Source organism: Enoplosus armatus, chromosome 3 (genome assembly GCF_043641665.1).
Source record: "Enoplosus armatus isolate fEnoArm2 chromosome 3, fEnoArm2.hap1, whole genome shotgun sequence".
Lineage (NCBI taxonomy): Eukaryota > Metazoa > Chordata > Actinopteri > Centrarchiformes > Enoplosidae > Enoplosus > Enoplosus armatus.
In genome coordinates this window covers 22,197,315-22,218,867 of record NC_092182.1, presented here as the reverse complement: position 1 = coordinate 22,218,867, position 21,553 = coordinate 22,197,315, and the positions used below count along the sequence as shown (strand labels likewise).

Genomic DNA, 21,553 nt, shown 5'->3' with positions numbered 1-21,553 from the left:
TGCACTGACTGTACAGCTGAGAGATCTTTGTTCTATTAATGTGATGCTTTAACCTTGCGGACATGCTTGTGTTTGTATTTTCCTTGGTGAGACCAAAGACAATTTTCCTGCTTCGGCTGGAAAATAAAGTTTATTCTATTCTATCCTCCAATATTTAATGGATATGCTGCTATATTCTCATTCCACAGTATGTTTAACACTCAGCCGACCAACCTTTCAATCACAACGCCATCTTGAGCTGTCCGATGACATGAGCGCTTGCGAATAGTAAACATGGAAATCCTGCCCATCTTAAAATGTCAAAAGTAAACACAGAACAGATCGACCAGAAGTAAACAAAGAAATTATCAACCTGGATTAACTACTGTGGCTAGCTGCATAGGAATATTAATTCTGGATAACTTGCTAGCAAACCAAATGAGGCGCCTAAGACCAACAGTAGCACTGCGTGAAACAACGCAACGTCATCCATAAAGGTGCTACATTGGCCAATCAAATAAATCCAACTATTGTGTATGTAGTGAACGTATAAAAGACCACGCACACCCAGTCAGATCAAAAAACAAACACCTCTACCTGAAATCTACAGCTGTTCTCGTGGGTCAAGGGAAATGTAAAAGCAGAGGACATACTAAACTGTGCTCAGACAGTAATCTGTGATGCCATTGATCGACTCTCTCTGAAGCTGCTCCATTGACAGTTAATGGAAGGCTGACTTTGTGCACCCTGTGACGGTACGATAAGCAGAAAATAAAAGTGTTACCTTATCAATGGCTAACAGTTGGTGGACGCAGCGGGTGAGATGAGTCTGGCTGACAGTCAGACAATACAAAGGAGGAATCTCAGTCACTCTGAAAATCCACTGCAAAATCACCAGCACCGCGACTTGCTCGATGATTTATTTCCCAGCTTGACCAAAAGGAAAAGAACCGCGGCTTTGTTTCACTAAATGCTGCAAGAACAGAGCGACTAGCCGCCAACCTTAAACACTCATGTATGTCTATAATTTTTAATGATAGTCATTATGGGTTATGTCATTACTTTGAAAGGATTCCAATTGTGTTTTTGTTTCATTGTGAGGTAATTGTGGATAATGTGGGATCTTTTGTGTAAAGACAAAAGCTCGGTTTCATGTGCTTCTAATTAGCATGTAAATTTGCAGGCCACGTCTCTCCCTGACTTTGTTGCAAATTTCGCCGTCCATAAAATGTACCACTGCGGCTGGCCTCACTCTCAAGTTCATTCATTTCCTGCAGCTTTCAGCCCCTGCATATTTTGGGGGCATTTTAGGTCATTATGTTCCTGACAGTGAGGCAGTAAGGAGGAGAATTGGAGAAACCAAGGGGAATATGTGCAGAAGTCAGGGCCCAGACTTGATTCTTTCTGCCCTCATTAGCTGCAGAGGGATTAACCCTCATGCTGGCTGCCCTCAGAGGGGTGATGGGAGCTCGGGTGTGTAGAGAAAGGCGATTAGGACATGTTCACCTCTTCCCAGTAGGAAATGATAAGAGGCTATGACATTATGAACAGGTCCAGAAATGTGCAGAGGGAGTGACAAAAGTACTCAGTAATTAGCAAGTGTAATAGTTAGTGGTAACCTTGGTAAAAAAAAATCCTTAACGAATACAAAACATTTGATCCAAATTCATCAAAATGAGGTATGAGGTTTGTTTCCTGTCATATGATGAATAATAAACTTTCTTCTTTACATATTTAACCAAGTATTTTGCATAGTGATCATTAGGTTGTGGACCATTGTGGGTTTTATTAAATGCACTCAGCCGAACTAGATTACCCAAAGGAGGAGGGTCATCGCCCAGAGAAGGATCTCTGCTTTGAAAAGGGGAGAATTAGCATCTTCTTGCAGCCTCACTGCTCCTTTTATACAGCAGCCCAGAGCTGTCAGCCTTGCCTTGCCTTCTTAGTTTGATCTGTCTGAGGCTCTGAATCTCAACACCCACCCACCCTTTTTTTTTTTTTTCAATTACTTAACCATGCCCACAGCGAATCAAAGGGCTGGAGATCATGACACAGATTGAATAGAGGGTCCCTGATATAGAGACAGAGAGATTGATTGATATAAAACATCATCACTCAAAGTAAAATTGGCCAAATCAAAGGGGGAGGGAGAGAGATGGAGAACAGAGGGGGTGAGATGGAAAGCATCGAGCTGTCACAGCGTGCTGCTCAGAGAGGTTGAGGTGATGTGTTTGATGAGCGACTTGATGTCAGTGGTGTCAGGGCGAGTGACGCTTTGATGACACAGTCAGAACTTTTCAGGGTCAATCAAGATCTATATCTACAGCAGAACAGCTGCAGCTTTTTTCCATTACATCCAGGCTCACAGTGAAAGCTCTAACTGAGGCTCTGATGAACAACTGACAAGGAAGAGCTTCTCCCGAGAGCATTACATATGCTATGTTTTATACGCAAGCGATTTTTACATCTTGATTAAAGGGAACGTTAAGGACAGAGGTAAATGTAAAGATTATTTCCATGTTTAAAAAAAATCTGTTAAACCAAATATAATGATTTTAACCCTTTCACGCATAGTGGTCACTACAGTGGACAGCTGTTCAAAAGCTGTTTTCTTGTATATGCATGGGTTTTAATGGTATAGTTGCACATCAATCACCACAGTGGACGCTAGTGCGTCATCCCATACACTGCCACCCACTGGCCAGCCGTTGTAAGTGCAACACAAATGTCTCAAAACCAAGACGGCCAACGGAAGGCCAGAAACGCTGAGCAGCTCAGGAATACCTTGCCGATCCTTATATAGTAGGAGACCCTTGCAGGTAAATAAAATTTGGTAACATCAAGTAACAACTAAGGAGTAATACAATTGTTAAAATTTCCATTTTAGTCATTGGTGTGTTAAATATATATTTCTTCAGTTGAAAACTCAAACGCATGCTGTCCACCAAACATGAGTGGACATGTGAAGAAGTTTGAAAAATGAATGTTTGAAAAAAATTAAGTTCATTTATTTTTGTTTTTTTTCATGCCTAAAGAGAAATAAAAACACTAAGGAAAAAAGTCCTGACTGAGGCTGTCATAATTTATGCATGAAAGGGTTAAGATTTAAAGAAAAAATTACATTTGCTTTCCCCATGAAAGGCTGGAAGTTGTTTTCCATATGACAGTATCATATGTATGTTATATATCCATTTGTTCCAGCTTTTCATTGAAGCTATATTCAAGCAAGTTGGGATCTCCTCTAGAATTGAAAATAAAGTTCAGTGCGTTTGAACAATGTTTGGCTGCACAGCTGGAGCTTAATGACTGGGCCACTGGCAGGTGGGGTTGGGGTTTAAAAGACCATAGTCTCGCATAGCCAGACCTATCTCCACACTTCGGAGGAAGGTCTGGCTCAACCCATTATCACTCTGGGATAGGGGAAAAATTCTCTGCCTTGTTTGTATTTCTTTAAACCAGGATGCAGCAACAGTGCCCTTACAAAACAGTAACATGCAGATAGCGGAAGGGGAAACTGAAATAGTCGACCAATGGCGGACAAAAATAGATTTTGTATGTATTTTTGACACAGTTCCAGAAAGCCACTGGGTTCCATTTATATGTCTTTCTATATGGTATGAAACTTACTTTTGGCCAATGTAACACAGTGTCACTGTAACATGTTACAACCGTCACAGAAGTGCAGATTGATTTGAAAAATCTGCACTACCTCACAACAATAATGGAACTTTAATGCAGACTTTATACTAATTACACACCTCGAGCAGGTTTTACAACAAATTCATTTTCTTGTTGGGAGGTGTGCATTGTTTTGTTTTGTTTTGCCCTAACCAATCAGAAGTGAGTGATGTGTCCGTCCTGTCAACATAATTGTCAGACAACACAGAAGCTGCTAACAACACTTGCCAATTTTCCCATGGATCAAAAAGTGTTACCTCAGTTTAAAGACCCTGCACACCCATGGCAAACCCTCACAGGTGATTTGATTATTCTAGCCGATTAGTCATTTTCTCAGGTCTGTGTGGGCATGTACATAGTATGCTTGACTGACATTTCCCGCAGGACAAATTACACCTTTATTGTCCTTATTTGTACATGGAGCCCTGTGACATTGTGTGATTGGCACTCCTTCAACTTCAGCAGGCATCGACTGGAGGAAAACAGCCATTGTTGTGACACAACACCAGACCTTCTGAATCACTGAACAAATCAGAGATGTGGGTGGTGATTCAGGCGTCTGTAACCAGGCTACTGGCTGCCTGGAATGGTAGAAAATGTTCACTCTAACTTTTAAAACACAGCAGCACGGTTTACAAAATGTTTGTATGCCAACAAGCAAATGCTTCAACTACTGTACACTGATTGTGGACATTGTGTACATAGTGGCTGGATAAAAGTCAAGATCCCATTCGGGGAGAGGCTAGAGACAGAAAATTACAGTGTTTCCGGTATGCAGCCTTACATATGGCTTTTTGATATGAACTCACCAGACGTCATGGCTTTCCTGAGAAAATTATACGTCTGCTGAGGCCACCTCAAGCGCTTCTATAGACCTAACTCGGTTCCAGCTGAGAAATGTGAGTGAAAGAGGAACACTTCACCCACTATTGTTCTTCATTTTAACGGCTTCCTTGTCGTTGATGGATTAAACGGCAAAGCTTTGGCCAGGCGCCCACTTTAAAATACCATACACACAAGACCCCACCAAGGCCTTGTCCTGGTTTCATCACCCGTTTCATCATTTCAGAAAATAAACGTTTTCGTTATTCAGGAAATATAAGAAGCACTGTGAGTTATGAACAAATATATTTGAAAGCGAGGGGAAGCTGGGGGTTGAAAGCCCACTTGAATATTCATGCCGTACAATCTGATACCCATCGTCATCCATCTCTAAATATAGAATACAAAAGATAAAACAGGATTACAGGACAACGTTTTTTAGCTGCCAAGAGGAATAGAAGAAAAATCCTAATCAGCAAAGCAAGATTACACAAAAGTATGAAGTGGCCCTCGAGGCCTCGATCACAACATGAGGACTTCATTTCATACCCATTAAAGCTGAACCTCCCCTTTTCATGCTTCTGCCAACACCAGTCCTCCTCTGTTTTCCCAGCAACCACATGATGCCAAGGAATGAGTGGCTTCAGTCCATTCACATTCCACACAAGCCACAATAGAGCAGATGGAAAAGTGCAACATACAACGTATAAAAAAAGGATGTTAACTGAGAGAGGTCATTAATTTGTGACATTTCGTGTTGAAGTTTTGTCTGTACAGTAGTTACATTTACACAATACACAATGTCAAATGGCAATAAATTTGACTTTAGTATTGTTCTACTGGAGACTCAAAGCACTGTTTTAAAATAATGAAAATTTAGAGGAAACATTGTATTTGGGAAATCAAAATAACATCTGATATAAAGAACATTTAGGAGACGTTTAAACCATTAGTGTTGCAACAAAACAAAAGATTATCAGAAAACAAACAATTATTTTATTGGTTAAGAGGTTTTACAACTTCTGTTATTGGACACAGCAATGGTGGGTGGGCTTTTTCAGTACTTTTTTTGCAGTATGCACAAGGTGTATGACAAGAACTATATCTTTTTACTCTTTTGTCAATTATACATTCAGTTGCCTCTGGTTTCGGCATTCAAATTTGACCATGAAAATGTGCCCTTCTGAACACACCATAATTACACGAGAGATCTTTTGCAATCTTATGAGGTAGATTCTGTTAACTGCACATTTAAGATATGAAACATATTCAAACATGTGAAAATCCAATCTATCTATTCAAACCTAAAGTTTGTTTACATTTAACACTGAGGCTCAACAGGTCCTAAAACTTTTAATAAAACCTTCAATAGACGTATCACAACTGATTTTGTGGCGGTCTCTGCAACACCACTTTTCATTTCGGTGCATCAGGGGCGATTGATTATTTTGTAATGTTTTACATATTTGCCTGAATAGACTAAAACTGATATACTTTTATTAATCAATTATCATAACACAAACGTGCCCTAACAGTGGTCCCATGATCAAAATAGTGAAGAGTAAAATTAGAAAATGTATAATGACAATTGAAATCTTAAAACGTATGACTGGTTAAAACAGGGGTACTAACAGGACGAGGACCGCCAGGGGAAGGTCAGCACAGAAGTCGGGTGAATGTGAGAAGGGCTGCGATGCTAGAGAGGACGGGGCGCAAACCGGCAGTCCCGCTGAGTAACATACAGTGTTCCCTGTTCTGGCCAATACAGCCTGCATAAGCCATCACGTGGGGGATGTAGTTCTGCTCATGGACCCCATGTAGCAAGTGAGCCAGGGGACCTTTAGCAAAGACAGCCACATCCTCTCCTCCATGAGTCTCCATGCTCAGCGGTACAGCTGCCTGAGCTCGGTAGTTGTTTTCCTCTAGAAGGCAGGGACACAGAGAAAAGACGTAAAGAAATCATTGTTTTTAACTTCTGAGCAATGGAGAAAAAAGAAATCCAATTTAAAGGTTCCCTGTGGAGTTTTTGCCCTCTAGTAGCGCTCTGGAGCTGTTATTTTTACATTTTGTTTATCACAGTGATGTGATACACAGTCCTGCCACTGATTTCACACTATTCCCCTGAACTACAGGTGGCAGTAATACGCCAAGATATGCGCCAATGTGCCAACAATGGCAGGGAAGATGGAGATTGCTAGCGAGCGAACATGAAAGTAAACAATGCTGGAATTAACATACTTAAAAATAGAGGAAAGAAATTGCATTCAAGGCAGCCTGGATTTTTCTTTTAACATAACCCGACGTGACTCTCATTGAGACGTTACTTACGGTAGTTAATAGTGGAGACGTTCTCCCTCGCACCGTTAACAATTTTGTAGCCTGGTCCGTTCCCATATAAGATGGAGGTGAAGGGCTTCTGATCAATATCACTCAACATTGGGGCCAGACCTGTGGATGGAGACGGAGCATTAAACCCCATTGTACAGCATGGAAGATATATACAGTGCTGGATGTGCATCATCATTACATACCAAATATTGTGTTTCCTCTGGTTGTGTAGCCTCCGAAGTTGAACACGTGAGAATGGTCAGCAGTGACTATCGTCAGTGTATCGTGGATGCTGGTCATGAGGTCTGCCCGGCCGATGGCTCTGTCCATTTCCACAGCTTCATGCAGAGCCTGCTTGGCTTTGCCCTCATGATGTCCGTGGTCAATACGTCCTCCTGACAGAGGGGAAAATATTTCCAGTTGGCTGTTAGACTCTTAAAGACACAGTCATAATTATATAATTGTTCATTTATCTCTTGCTAAATATGCGTGTGTCTCACTGGTGTTTACATAAATGTATCCCATCAAATGTGGTTTAGGATGACTAGCTCCCACCCATCATATAAAACTGCACTTGACTGTTAACTAGAGCTCTGATTCATTCATTTAGCCTTTATCTTCCTCTTCCTGATCATACTATGCAGGTGGGGGAGGTGTGGGTGGTCCTACAGCTCCTTATTGTTATTTGTTATTTTTCCACATTTCCAGGATTTGATTGAAATCCCTCTCGTAACTAAATCCCGCCCACATATTCTTCACTCACATTCACGAAAAGCTAAAGATGCTCTAACTGCCGTTTCACTGTGACTTGAATATGCAAACGAGATTGTATGATGTGTTGTTCGACCACGTCGGGAGCTGTTCCACCGTGATCGTAGGCCAGGCGAAGAAAAAAAGGGCAAGACGCAATATTTGTGCACGAAAAGTGCCAAACTAGTTGTGTGAAGAATGAATAAAAACAGCTTGAGAGAGCAGTTCAAACCCTGCTTACTTTCTCAGCTCCACACAGCCGACAATCTGACACGTTATAAAGAAATGTTAGATGTAGCCCCCACAATTCAAGAATGTGTGGGGGGCCTTCTGTCACCTTCTTTCAGATGGTGTTCACCGATCCGACAAGCACTCTGTTTGAAATATACAAACCCTGTGTATTCTCACTCAGTCTGGCTGAACAATTGCTGTCATACTTGCAGGTGTTTGCTCTCAGCAGCCGTTGACTGTAACCATGCTTCTTTCAGCACATTCGGCCAAGGACACACAGCTATCAACACCAACCTACTTCTGCCTTCTATATCTATTGTGCTGACAATGGCCATTCACACACGTCTCAGTGCTTGTTCCAACAATGATGATACGACCAGGACAATGCAGAACATTGTTGGAATGGCTCGTGTTTTCTCTTCTCCTAAATAGACAGCCAAGAATAAACAGCAACATGTATAAGAAAACGCAAACTATTACATTTCTCAATTTTCATAATTGATAAATGCTGTTTTATGTTCTCTGTCACCCACTTCTCTCCTGCCTCTGAGTCCTTGACTCCTTGTCTTTGATGTTTGCTGGCTTTTATGTTCTTCATACATATTCCATGTAAATGTTGCTGGATGTTACATGTTTCTCTTTTTATTTTATTATCTGCTGCAAAATACGTTTCCCTTGAAGGGACAATTAAGTGAAGTTGGCGGCAAAGTTAAAGACTTGGACAATAGTTGCCTTTGAACTACCTGTAAAAGCTTTTTGTTGTTTTATTGAAACCAAGTGCTACTGGGTGAATCGTTACAGTGTTTTCCGGTGGTCTCCACTGGTACGTTAATGAGTCATTTTATGATTTTCTTTATGATTTTCTTTCCATGTGAACACAACATGTCAGTCTAGTAGCCAATACAAAAGAAAGGCAGGTCCTCTAAAGGGCAATCTTGCTAACCACAGGCCACCCTCCATCACTCATACTCCCCTTTAAGACAAAGAATCTGTAACAATGATAAGTTACCTATCTGGGTTCATAAGTGCAAAAGAGGAGTTGAAAATGTTTATTCATACTTGAAAACGTGACTTTATCCAAAGTAAGCTAGACTAACTTTTATGGGGGGAAAAAAGAGTCCTTTTCAAACGTGATTCCAACATGTAAATCTGGCAGAGCATTTAGGGATAACAGTGCATGTTTTGAAGGGGTGTTTGTTCACAAAGTTGTCTTGGCTAAGTTTATTTTTCATGTACAATATTTTGGGCAAATTAAGACTCTACTGAACTAAACTGAAAAAAATGGTGGACCTATCAACAGATTGAAGCTGCTCTCTTTACTCCAGCAGAAAACGCCTTGTAAAAGTAATTTAAAGGTCTGATGGACATTTTAGATAAGTGAACCAATGACAAACTGTATTTCCAAGGGCTTCACGTTGTCTCTTGAAACACATTTTCCTTGTTCCTGCTTTTCATGCTCCACAGAATTAATAGCAAACTGCAAACTGGGTCAAGTTTTCCACTTTGATGCCAGTCAGCAGATGTCATTGATGAAATTACTTTGTTTTTGTGGACCTATCACTTCATAAACTACACAAACAGATTACTGTACTTAGCGCAGGGGCAAACATCTAGCCTGGCTCTGTCCAAAGTGAAGAAAACACCTACTAACACCTCTAAAGCTCACTAATTAACAATATCTGTTGACAAACAAAAATGTAAAAACAACAGTTTGTGGTTTGAGGGGGAGTCACAGCTACAACTATTTCTTGGCAAACACCAGCCCGGTGCAGTAACTGTGTATAGCTCCCCAGTAGCATTGTGCCTCTACAGAGACCTACAGTATATCATAACCAGTGCATGTTTGAAACTAGCTGTTTTCCCTTGCTTCCAGTCTTTATGCTAAGCTAAGCTAACTATGTTGCAACTCCAACTCTGTACCCATTACATCTCATCACATCAAAGTGTGTTTGCAGGTCTTTTCTATTGCATATATGAGTAAAAGTTGTATAAAGCCTTTTGTTGCTGCAGCGAAATCTGATAAATGTCAGTTTGGGCTGAAGACTAAAAATCAAAGAGCGTGGAGTCAGAAAGAAGTGAGTGTACCTGTGGTCAAGTTGCGATGTGGGTGATGTAGGTGCCAGATTTTGACAAATAGAGAAAGACAATATCTCTGGTTCTGCTGCAGCAATTTTGACCCTTTTTTCCCCATAACTCAACTGCAAGTCTGACAGTGTTTTAAGAATGCAATGCTAAATCGGTGGAGTATCCTTTGAGATTGTCCTTGAACTGAGTAGAGTCTCTGCTGTCCTGATGTTGATGGGGATCTTGTTCCACCATTGTGGAGCCAGGACAGCAAACAGTTGTGATTTTGTTGAGCGGTAGCTGGGCCCCCCTGGTAGTGAGGAAGCTGGGATGTATGGTTTGACCATGTCCTGGATGTAGGACGGGCCTGAGCCATTTGCAGCACAGTAGGCAAGTACCAGTGTCTTAAATTGGATTTGAGCAGCCACCAATAGCCTCAGAAAGTAGTTTCAGAAAGACGGGAAGCACGTGTCTCCCCTGAAATGTTGAACTATTTCTTTAATAATCCTAATAACAATGTTTGGTATCAACTGTATAAGGAAGCAAACAATCCAAACACCACACACACCATATGATTTTATCTCCTAACAACAAAAACTGGCCTTGACTAAGAGACTTGGTCAAACTAATCATTGGTGGTAATAACTATAATCTGCCCAACAAAGACTTAACTAACTCAGTAGAGCAGTCTAACAGGTGTTTGTCCCCAAAGCCGTCAGTCCAATTTCACCACGAGGCAACAAACCCACCTTCTACAAGCAGGTAAAATCCACTGGGGTTCTTCCTCAGGATCTTGATGGCCACCTCCACCATCTCCGTCAGCGAAGGATCCGTCTCAGTATTCCTCTCCAAGTCATATGTCAGATCACCAGGTTCAAAGAGCCCTGGAATAACAGGAAGGCACGGTTCAAGGAGAAATAGGATATTACACCCAGCAAATAAGCCTACAGCAAATGCACACACATATGGCTCTTCATTTACATTTCAATGAGAGTTTCATGATGACACGGAGACTCGAAACTCACCCAATAAGTAATCCACGTGGTTAGGGTTCAGTGATAAGAGCTGCTTCTTGTTCCATACATAATGGCCTTTCTGCACAGTTAAGAAAAAAGACACAGATGTGCAGCACGGTGTGACTGGTAACACTGCAGTCACTTTGAACTCCTAAATATGTTAATGTAATTGGGAAGATAAAAGAGGGAGCAGAGAAATGGGAAGAGCAAAGAAAGAGAGGAGAAATTTACTTTATCCTTCATTCTGTCAGTCCACTCCTGCACCAGGTTTCTTCCGTCTTTTCGTGTGCCGCTCTGCTTCGCAACCCCAGGGTACTCCACATCCGACTTGTTTTGGGGGAACATGTACTTCCTCCCTCCACCCATAATCACCTGCAAAGGCAGCAGAACACAATAAAAAATTACAATCTTAGTTATAACTGTTTCAGGGCCAAATGATCACTGTGTATGAGAAAGCAACAACTGACTGTTAACTAAAGCCCCGCTCCCCTTAGTTACTGTTGCTACCCCTGTCAAGTGCAAATATGCAGTTTGCAATGATAATGTGGGCAGACTTACCACTCAAAATTATTTTTAATTTCAAAACAATGGATCTGTGATTCCAGACAATGTTAAAGAAAAGCAGACTTTTTGTTTCTAGCAGATTTTAGCTAAAGCTGCACGTCTCAGGCAAAAAATCAGCATCCTCACCAGCTGATGATCCATGTAGAAGACGTGGAAATAAAGAAACAGAATTGTTCTTGTATTGCAGTGTGGAGCTGGTTAGTCCTAGTACTTTAAGTGTGATCAGGAAAAATGCTTACACACTTACATTTTCAACAGTATGTTTAAATTTTAGCATTATGTCATATCATGTGGCAAACATAACACGAACTCGGACAACAAGTTTGGCTGGGGTTGCTGGAGTGTAAACGGATGCTATGCTGTGATTGGACAAACATTGTCTGGGGGAGGGGCTTAGCAAACTATTACACAGATCTTCAAAAACAGCTGGTAAATGTAAAAACTAGAATGAATACTTTTGACTCACGTCAATGTTGGGAATGTTTTCAAAGAGCTGTCTGGCGATATCCTTGCAGCCGGCCTTCAGTGCCTCAGCTGGCATCTCATTGTCGGAGTACCAGTCTCTGTCCACGCTGTGGGCGTAGGCAGCACTGGGAGTTGCATGGTTGACACGGGTTGTTGTCACTATTCCCACTGACTTACCTGCAGTGGACACACATACACACACAAGCAGCTGTCAGAATTAGAGCATTTATTCATTTTATTAAAGAACATGTTCAGTTACTGTCTTTTTAGTGCAAAATTTCCTTTTCTTGTTTACCTGGGCAGTGTTTCTCTGCTGAGCTGCAGTGAAGGGAGAGTAACACAGATTTTGTATGGCAAAAAGTCCTAAAAACCTATCCTTTAATCATGTGAAAAACATCTCAGAAATGGATACCAATGTTCCTTGTACATTGCAATTCTGTTGTGTAGTCAAGGTCCCCACAAGAAGATGTTGATACTGCTCATCCCTAGCCTGCATCACAACTTTAACAGTAATGTCCACCAACGATCAATAGATGGACAAGTATTTATCAGTTTTCTGTTAATAAATCTTCTGGATGCAAAAAGTTAAACATTAAAGGCAAAATCAGCAGAGGACAGTCTTTTAAAAGGACCTGATAAAACACACTCCATTCCTACTTGCTTTGTGCAGGAGGTCAGCTGCTGCCTGCGGTGTTCCCTGAGGAATGATTGGATTTCTTATTATCTGTGACCCCTGAACCCACACACATGCTCTCTCTCTCTCTCTCTCACACACACACACACACACACACACACACACACACACAAACCCTGACCCTCACCCACCCGTAACTTCTCCCCTTTACCGCCCTCTGAAACTCCATTGTGCTCAATCCTTTCACATCCCTGACTCCTTCTTTGTGGTAACTTTTGTCTTTGAAGTTTGTTACACAACATGTGTTCCAGCCGACTGCATAACACCATGACGTATCCTGGACGATGACATATTAAAAGCACCTTCTTAAATGAAATCAGACGCCATTGATTGTGACACTTCAAAACTGTTTGTAGATGTGATTCTGTGTTGTGTTCAGGCTCTATGGATACAGCATTGAAGTGATTATTGAAACTGAAGCCACCCGTAAACCCATGTGGAATTGGTTTTATATGTCCAAACAACACTACAAACCACTTAAAATTTTAATCAAGAATGCAGACACAAACAACCAAAAACCAGACGAAACTTCCTAACGATGGCCAGATAGAGATTTTCGAAACATTTGTGGTTAAAAGTTTGTTTCGTGACGACCATGGAAAAATAACTCTCTGGGTCAAGTTATTGTCACATACAAACTCAAATCAAAGGATGAGTGAAAATATTAAGAGCATCACTTTCAAGAACACTTCAAAGTCATTGCTTTGAGCGGTCAAGTCGCCCATTTCCCATGAACACAGCATTAGCATGATAATTGATTGCAAACGTCTGAAAAATTACAATGCTACCTGCGTCCTTGGCCCATCTGAGGATGGAGGTGACCTCATTGCCCTCTGTGGTGTTACACTGGGATCGTACGGCAGCTGCACTCACTCCCACCGTGCCCTCGTTGGCCTTGACCCCGCAGAGGTACGCTGTGGCGGTGCCTGCGCTGTCTGGCACCTGAGCGTTAGTGTTGTATGTCTGCAGAGTTACAGGCCAATGACATGCGGTCAGAATTCAAATATCAAATAGGATCTTTTGTAGTCATTCTGAGATGATTCTGACGGGGTGTGCGATATAATTTGTTTAGACATGACACTAACTGGACTGGTGCTATTTCTACAATGTCAGTATGTCAAAATGTTTTCTGAGTTAGGATAAAGCTGGCGTTATTCTTATTGTCAGTTAATCCCATGAAAAGACCAAAACCAGCAATGTGTTGTTCAGTCTCTCAATACTTTCAACTTCCTCACCCTGTCTGTGGCTCACAGCCTCAGGTCCATTGGTTCCATGGAAGATGTGCAGTTTTAAACAAACATTACGAAGAAATATTACATTTGTTGGGAACCATTTTCAGCAACAAATTAATACATATTCACTGTTTGTCAGACAAAACAAGCATTTTATAGACATCGCCTTGAGCTGTGGGAAATTGTGATGGCAAAAAATGAATCAGCTGACTACTCAATACAGAAAATCATGAGTTGCAACACAGTTTACAACAGCAGTATGGTTGTGTTGTCTTTATGTTTACTTGCCTATCTGTCTGTTCAGATCACCTAGCAAGTCATTTTCATGGCTTCTCGGCTGAGGCGAACAATTCAGACCTCTCCACGTATAGACGTGACTGATTCTTATCAACACTGTAATTTCGTAGAATGTGTTAAGTCCTTTTTCAGTTAAATACGTTTAACCATCAGCAGCAGGAATATCTGCGTCTCCACTTTTTGATGCTATCTTCATTATTAGGCCTATTCAAATCTTTTGACAGTTTTTGTTTTTGTATGAGCTGTTCCACACAGATTCCAGGTTTATACACTTTTTTTTTTTACTTTAAGCAAATCTCCAAACCGCATTTTCTCTGGATAATCCAAATAGATTTTGTTTGTTAACAAGATTATTGCAGGAAGTTCTCAGTTTATGTAAGTAGCCAGATTGCTTTTCACATTGTATTCGTGGAGGAGGCATTATACTGCACTTGTAAATGTAACCTGATAAGACTAATTGAATGCTGCTGTTTCAATAAACTCATTAAAAAATAGATAAATATATATGCTTGCCGTTTTGGACAACAGTAGAGGGACAGAGGAATAAACTACACTCATGAACAAGATCAGTTAATTGTTGGTTTTGGTCTTTTCATGGAAGAAAAATAGAATATCATCAGATTTATAGTTTAACTGGTTCGTGTAAGGCCATAGTTGCTGATGATTCATGAGGTATAAATAATCAAAGTGTTCTAAGATTTCAGGCTGTCTTTTTTACCAAATCTGTAACACAATACTCCAGTATATATACACCAGTATGACGTGATACACTGAATGACCTTGTTTACGGTCACAGGCCTTGTCAGGAAGCCATTAATGGCCATAGCAAGATCAATACATTCTGCGCGCCATACTGTATAATATAATAATGACCGACTCAGACCTTGGCCAAAGACACAAAAGGGAACTTGTCCATCTCCAGCTGCGTCTCCTCTCCACTCTGTCCGTTCAGCTGACCCTTCAGTATTCGAGCAGCCGTCACCGTGGGAACACCCATCCCTAAACACCAAAAGCAGGTCGACTGTGAGGACTGCATTAATTTTTCCTCAGGGCGGGAGAGAAAGAGACTGCACATGACAAACATTAACGCTTTTCATTCACTGCTGTGCACAGTTTGCAACCCGTGAAAGAGTTTTTGCTTTCTTTGACATTTTAGAACGAGATGAACTGCTGTTAGGCAAAACATTTTCTTAGATACAAATGACTTAGTAGTTAATCTATAATTTGCAAACAGTGTGTTATTATTTTTAGGTAACAGGAAGTGAGGACCTCTTTGTGAGTCTGTAACCTGCCAGGCCTGGATGAATTTAATTTTCCATGACTTTCTGTTGTTTGGTTATCTAAAGTAAATGTCTGAAATTAAAGATAATCACAGGGAAATATGAGAAATAGTTTAATATACTCCTAGGTAAATGCTGTTCTCACCATACTATAAACCACACCTTTTTGTATGCAGGTGGAAAACAAATTGTGTGTAATATTCCCAATTACCTTAATTTGCCTCAGGTCTAGTTGGATACCTTACACTAATGTTGAAGACTGCCCTGGGTAAATGAAGCATGCACGTTACTCAGAACAGAGTCCTGTGACGTGGTGTAATGTCTGGGAAACATTTTTCAGTTCAATTAATCGTTCCCTGTTGAGTCTTACCAACAGATGCTGCCTGTTATTCTCAAACTACGCAAACTTGACCCTGCATGCAGCAGTGCGCAAGAATGTTATGCTGTGCCTATAGTCCAAACAGAGAGAGCGGAGGCCGGATCGAGGATAAAGGTTATTGTGCGACCAATGAGCGGCGCAGCACAAACAGAAGCCCAGTGATCTGGTGGCAGCACGCTTGTTTTGTTTGATACTATTCTTTCACCTCGAATGTTGAAAACATTTGAAGAATCTCATTCATTTTACTACTGGATTACTGGATCCTCTACAGCATCATTTCAGCTTAAATAAAACTGTTGGCTCGGCTGGATTGTCCATAAAAATGACAAAAGGGAAAAGTGGGTGTTTAGTGATGAGCTTACTGCAATTCAAATCCATCTGCAGCAAAGTTACCTTCTACCTTAAAGTGGATTAACGCTGCATTTGGGGACATTTCTTCTGTGACAATTTCTAATCTTATCGATCTTTTTAAACATAATGACGTTGTGGTGGCTTACCGTCTCCAAGGAAGAGGATGAGATTCTTTGCTTTGTTTTTATTGAGATTTTGCAGCGTCAGAGCATTTTTCAGGGTCCGCTGGGCCCAAGCATTCCAAAACTTAGGATCCTTCTCTTGTTCTGTGTATGTCAATAAACGAGTCTGGTTAGCTTCGGATAGCCTTCATATTCGTCTTGTTTTACGGGACAAAACCAAAAGATATTCAGTTTACTGTCATGTATAACAAAGAAAAGGACACAATCCTCACATTTGAAAGCTGAAACCAGCACGTTTTTGCATTTTTGCTAAGAAAAAATGACCAAAACGATAATTAAATTATCAAAAAGTGGCTAATTACTCTTCTGTCGATCAGTAAAATCTGATCTAAAAGGGACATACAAATTCCCATGTTACTAATCCAAAAAGCCCCCTAAGGCAAGCGTGATTTCTGATATTGCGATATGTGAATAAACTTGACTTAACTTGCCTTGACATACTTTACACATTTGATATATCTTGTTATAAAATGTGAAATATTACACAACCAACACACATCTATCTCCTACAGAGCAGCAGGGTGGTCATTTTTAAAGAAATTGTAATCAAACAATGAATTCCTGATATTTTCTTGGCGCCAACAAGCCGAATACAGCGGCAGAAATATCCAATGTTTCTAAAAAACAGGAAATCCCTTAGGATAAATAAAACATCCTTAAAGGGTTCCAAATATTCCCCTACAACCTTGGAGTGTTTTTTTTTTCATGTGGCGACTGACTGACAACACAGTAACTTACCAGGGAATTGTTGCTTCCCCAAACTCCCCAAGATCAGACAGGAGCAAATGATGAGCAGGGCTGTCACCTTCATGTTGTCGTCTCTGTGTGGCTGACACCGTCACTCTACACAGCCATAACATGCCACTTTGAGAAGCTGAGGAAGCCTGTCTGCAGTCGCCTCACAGCTGGCGAGAGAGAAAGAACACACACTAGTGATTAAGTCTGTGTCACCTCACCACACACTGACTCTGACATGCTGGTTTAATATGTATTTACTCTGTGATGATTTGACTGAGCACACTTGATTCTGGCACACAACACATTTCTTGCTCGTGCTGTAGCACTTCAAATATCCACTTTCTGTAAGTGACCAATATAGTCAGAGGCTAGAGAAGTGGTAATAGCACTTTCCAAATAAAGAAACAGGCAAAATAAGGCTGTGTGGGGAGGCACGAAGCGTTAGGAGAATGCAACCAACGGTCTGTTTTCATGTCATCAAAGCTGAGCTGATGAAAGATATGTTTTTTTAAGTGTGTTGTTGAACAGTAGCAGAAACAAAAAGAGAGCTTGGTAAAGTTAAGCTGGAGGCCTCGCTGTGAATGTAAGTAGTCACAACAAGGAGCCCTTATGGGTCCTGGCCAGTCGAGCTTTCATCTATAATTATCCACACCCTTCTCCTTTCTTCCCTGTGCTTATAGTCAAGGTCATTTTAATGGGATTGAGCTCCATAGCACTGAGAGGTTTAAGGGCCATAATAAAGCCGATTAACGCCAAATGATTGACACATCTACCCATGAGAAAAAAAGACTCAAGATACTAATACTTTTATCGCAAAGATCTTCCAATTCTGACAGGAGGTTTTTTTTTTGTTGAGTAAGGACGGGGTTGCCCTCCAAATTGGGACATAAGTATTGCATGACAAAGTCAGATCACTACCTATTGTGTTTCTCATCAAGCCCTGGCCTGTTGTCACTTAATATTCACGCACCATATCTTTGAACTGCACCTTTTCTCACTGACTGTGATGAAATTCCAAATTGCAAAGATCACATCATCAACACTTCTTGCTCAGACTGGAAACGGTGCCAGCCTCTATGTGGTTTAACAAGAAACGGACAAGTCTGAACCCAATGGAAAAAAATCCTGCACCAACCAGGCAGAAGTCGACGGATGTAATAACAAGGTACACTATTAATCCGAGGTGACATGCCAGAAGCCAGTTGCTTATACCGTTCCCCCAGATGAAGCAGGCCCCTTAAAAGCTGCCAGGTCCACCCAGGGGCAGTGAACCGGCCAGTCTGCAGGTAAAGTAGCAAAGCAGTGCCACCACGACCACCAGCAGGACGCCAGTCAGGGCTGTGGTCAGTATCACGTGAAATACCACTCCAGTCATGGTGTCACCAAACGTTCAGCCGCTCCAGTGTATCCAAAAATTTCCCAGCAGTACAACCCGCAAGCTCTTTCCTGAGCTGCTGTTGAAGCCTGAAGCAAGTCACACGGGCACTTGAATGTGGCACTCCAGCAGGTAGCAGCTCCACAGCAAGGATTAGGCTTTTAATTATGCTCAGAAGTGGAGGGCTGATATAAAGAGGCTCCAAAGTATTCTCTCAAAACTCTGCCGTGCTGTGCCTGGTTTTCAGACAGACGAGATTGTGTTATCTTCTCTGTCTCTGTTCACTCTGACTGGCAAGGACACTAAGCACGGTTGCCAGATTTTAAATAGGCAACTTGGTTTGCATCTCACACCAGGCTGTCTCCTCCAAACTCTTGTATGCACACAGAATAACATTTAAACTTTATTTCACACTGAGGGGGTGACATCTTACTTACTTTTTTCCCCCTATTTGAGTAAAAATCTTATCTGTCACTGTGTGTGAATATTAAGCTTGATCAAATTTAATAAAATCATGAACTTCATGGGTGTTGTCAGTCTAAAGTAGAGCCTCGCAAACTTGTTCATGCCCCAAAACTCCCAAATGTATCTGCAAATGTCCACACCACATCTGAGAATCTGTCTTTGAAAACCCCAAATAAAATATACATTTGGACAGAATAGCATTTGGGTGAGGAAACAGGAGCAAATGCAGGGAAATCCATGGAAACATTGCAAGCACTTCTGCAATGTCCAGCTGTGTAAATTACTTTCTGGTTACTATCAAACATCACGACATAAAATCCTGTATGTCTTATTAATGACTGAATTAAATCTGTACTACTGAAGCCCGTCAAGGACCAGCTGAGAACAGAGCTGGTCTCGGTGCAACAGTTGACCATAAATCTATCTTTTCAAACCCAGAGTGGATATTTTGACATCGCTTCAGAACAAGGATAAACAGCAACATTCAGGGCGGATGCTGGCAGGAAAGATGCAAAGTATAACAACCAGATTTCAGCCTACACTCCGACGGCGCGTTTCTCCAAAAGCAACCTGTTATCTGTGTAAAACAAGCCCCCGAAAAAAGTTATATTGTTGTTTGACTTACTGCAAGCGGAGTTTTTCTTTCCGGGACAGAAATCTACATCCAAATGTGCCTGCAGTTCATCAGTCCTTCACCTTGAAATGTGTGTCCTTGTCGCTGCTTCCACAGTCCTTTTTATAAGGCCACACTTGTTCGACTCTGGCTCTGGGGGTCTGAGAATAGCGGTCTGTATCCCACGAGGGGCAAAAAAACAAAAAAAACCTTAGAAATAACGATGCCATGCTGCTGTGGAGTAGATGGACCGAGAGCTCCGCCTGTCGGACGACCGATGCATTGCGTCAAGGACTGAGTAACATAATTATACTGTAACTAAGTAGTGGTAGAAGTATTCAGAATATCATAACAATAATAATCAGCAATACCGCAATTAAAAATTACTTAATCATAATTAAAAGTCCTGCATTCAATCATTTATTTAAAGTACAGAGGTTTTATTAGAAAAATGTACTTAAAGTAGTACTGAATTAATGTACTGTATGTACTATTATATGTTGTAATATTGTATCATTATTAAAGATGCATTAACATGTAACCTATATAGAGATTTAATGTTGTAGCTGGTTGAGGTGGAGCTCATTTTAACGACTTTATATATATAGTTTATTTTTATTTATATTTGTTATATATATCATGGACCAATGCGCATCGCTACATGCCCCTTTTTAATACACAAAATACATACAAAATAACACAAAACTAACAATGCAAAAAAATGACAAACAATGATAAAATTACCGTAAAATCAATGACAAGCACAAGAACTGATCATGTGTTTTGAATGTAAAATGAAAACTACAGCAGTCAAGAAAATGTAGTTAAGTAAACTGCACAATATTTCCTGTACTGGAGTAGAAGTGTAAAGTAGTATGAAATGTAACTAGCTTCTCAAATACAAGTACCTCAAAATTGTACTTGATATCATTACTTTAGTAAATATACTTAGTCACTTTGCACCACTGCTAACTAAACTACTAGTACTAACTAAACTACTAGATTGATACCTTCCAATTATAAACAGTGGTGAAACTTGTAGCCTAATATAATTGCTGGTAAAATAATCACGCTATCTGGCTACATTTTTGTTAATTAAATCCTTGAAAAATTAGACAACAGAAACAGTAAACAGGCTTTCATTTATGACCTGACTGATGCTACATTGGAAGTTCAGGCTCCTTGCTGTTTACTGTGGCCTCCTTTGGATGTCACTGCCTGCTGGTGTCCCTCACAGTAAACTGGTAGCAGCTGAACAGGTTTATAGGTGAAACAGTATCAGTCATAATATGGGATACAACATCTACATTTTTTTTCTCCTTACATATTCCCAACCCCACAATTGCCTATTTAACATAGAATTCCCCAACCAACCACCAAGCCAAATAGGCCTCAGTATAGCATATGTGTTGGGATAGCCTTTTTTGGCCTAGCTTTTGTGGGATATTTTGAACCCATTGTAGTCTCATTAGTGTAATATTTCTGATTTGTTTTGTGTATAACATCCGCCTCTTGTTTGTAGACCCAACTCACCCAATTTTGGTCTTTGTGAGTATGGTCTTTCTGCTTGGAAAAATACAATACAGAGCAGAAGCAAATCCAGTAAGGCGAAGAGAGAGCTTTCACTCACAGTGGAGCTTCTGCTTTTTACCCCTCCACCATAGTATTAGTATTGCTTCGGCTATTTTAAGGTTATAATGCTGTTGATTGCTGAGAGCATTGTGAGGTGTATGTGAGGCCTCGCACTGTCATAAAAGTGTAGGCAGATAAACCGTTTGATGAACGTTAGCTAGCTAACTGTTAGCTACAGTCAGACAGTGGTTAACGGTCAGATTCTTTACACACAGTTTATGGTAACGGTTACATGCACGTGGATAGGATGTTACATTTAATTTAAAAGCTAGTAACCGTTGGCAATCGCCAGATAAAATTAAGTAGCATTAACACTAAATCACAAAAAAAAGTACAAAGTACCAGTACCCCAGGATGGTACTTAATTAACATTACTTGGATAAACACTCATATTTTACACACCGGGACAGGCAGCTCC

At 40.7% G+C, this 21,553-nt stretch overlaps 1 protein-coding gene across 1 annotated transcript; it reads right to left on the bottom strand.

Moving 5' to 3' along the window:
* Positions 1-5,452: 5,452 nt before the first annotated feature.
* alpl (alkaline phosphatase, biomineralization associated) lies at positions 5,453-18,316 on the bottom strand. The gene is given in 13 exon segments (XM_070902377.1): positions 5,453-6,401; positions 6,808-6,927; positions 7,011-7,202; positions 10,602-10,736; positions 10,878-10,947; positions 11,100-11,240; positions 11,899-12,074; positions 13,380-13,554; positions 15,004-15,119; positions 16,277-16,396; positions 17,051-17,147; positions 17,149-17,217; positions 18,186-18,316. Coding segments are annotated over 12 exon segments (1,632 nt in total). The 5' UTR covers positions 17,173-17,217; positions 18,186-18,316; the 3' UTR covers positions 5,453-6,135.
* Between the last annotated feature and the right edge of the window lie 3,237 nt (positions 18,317-21,553).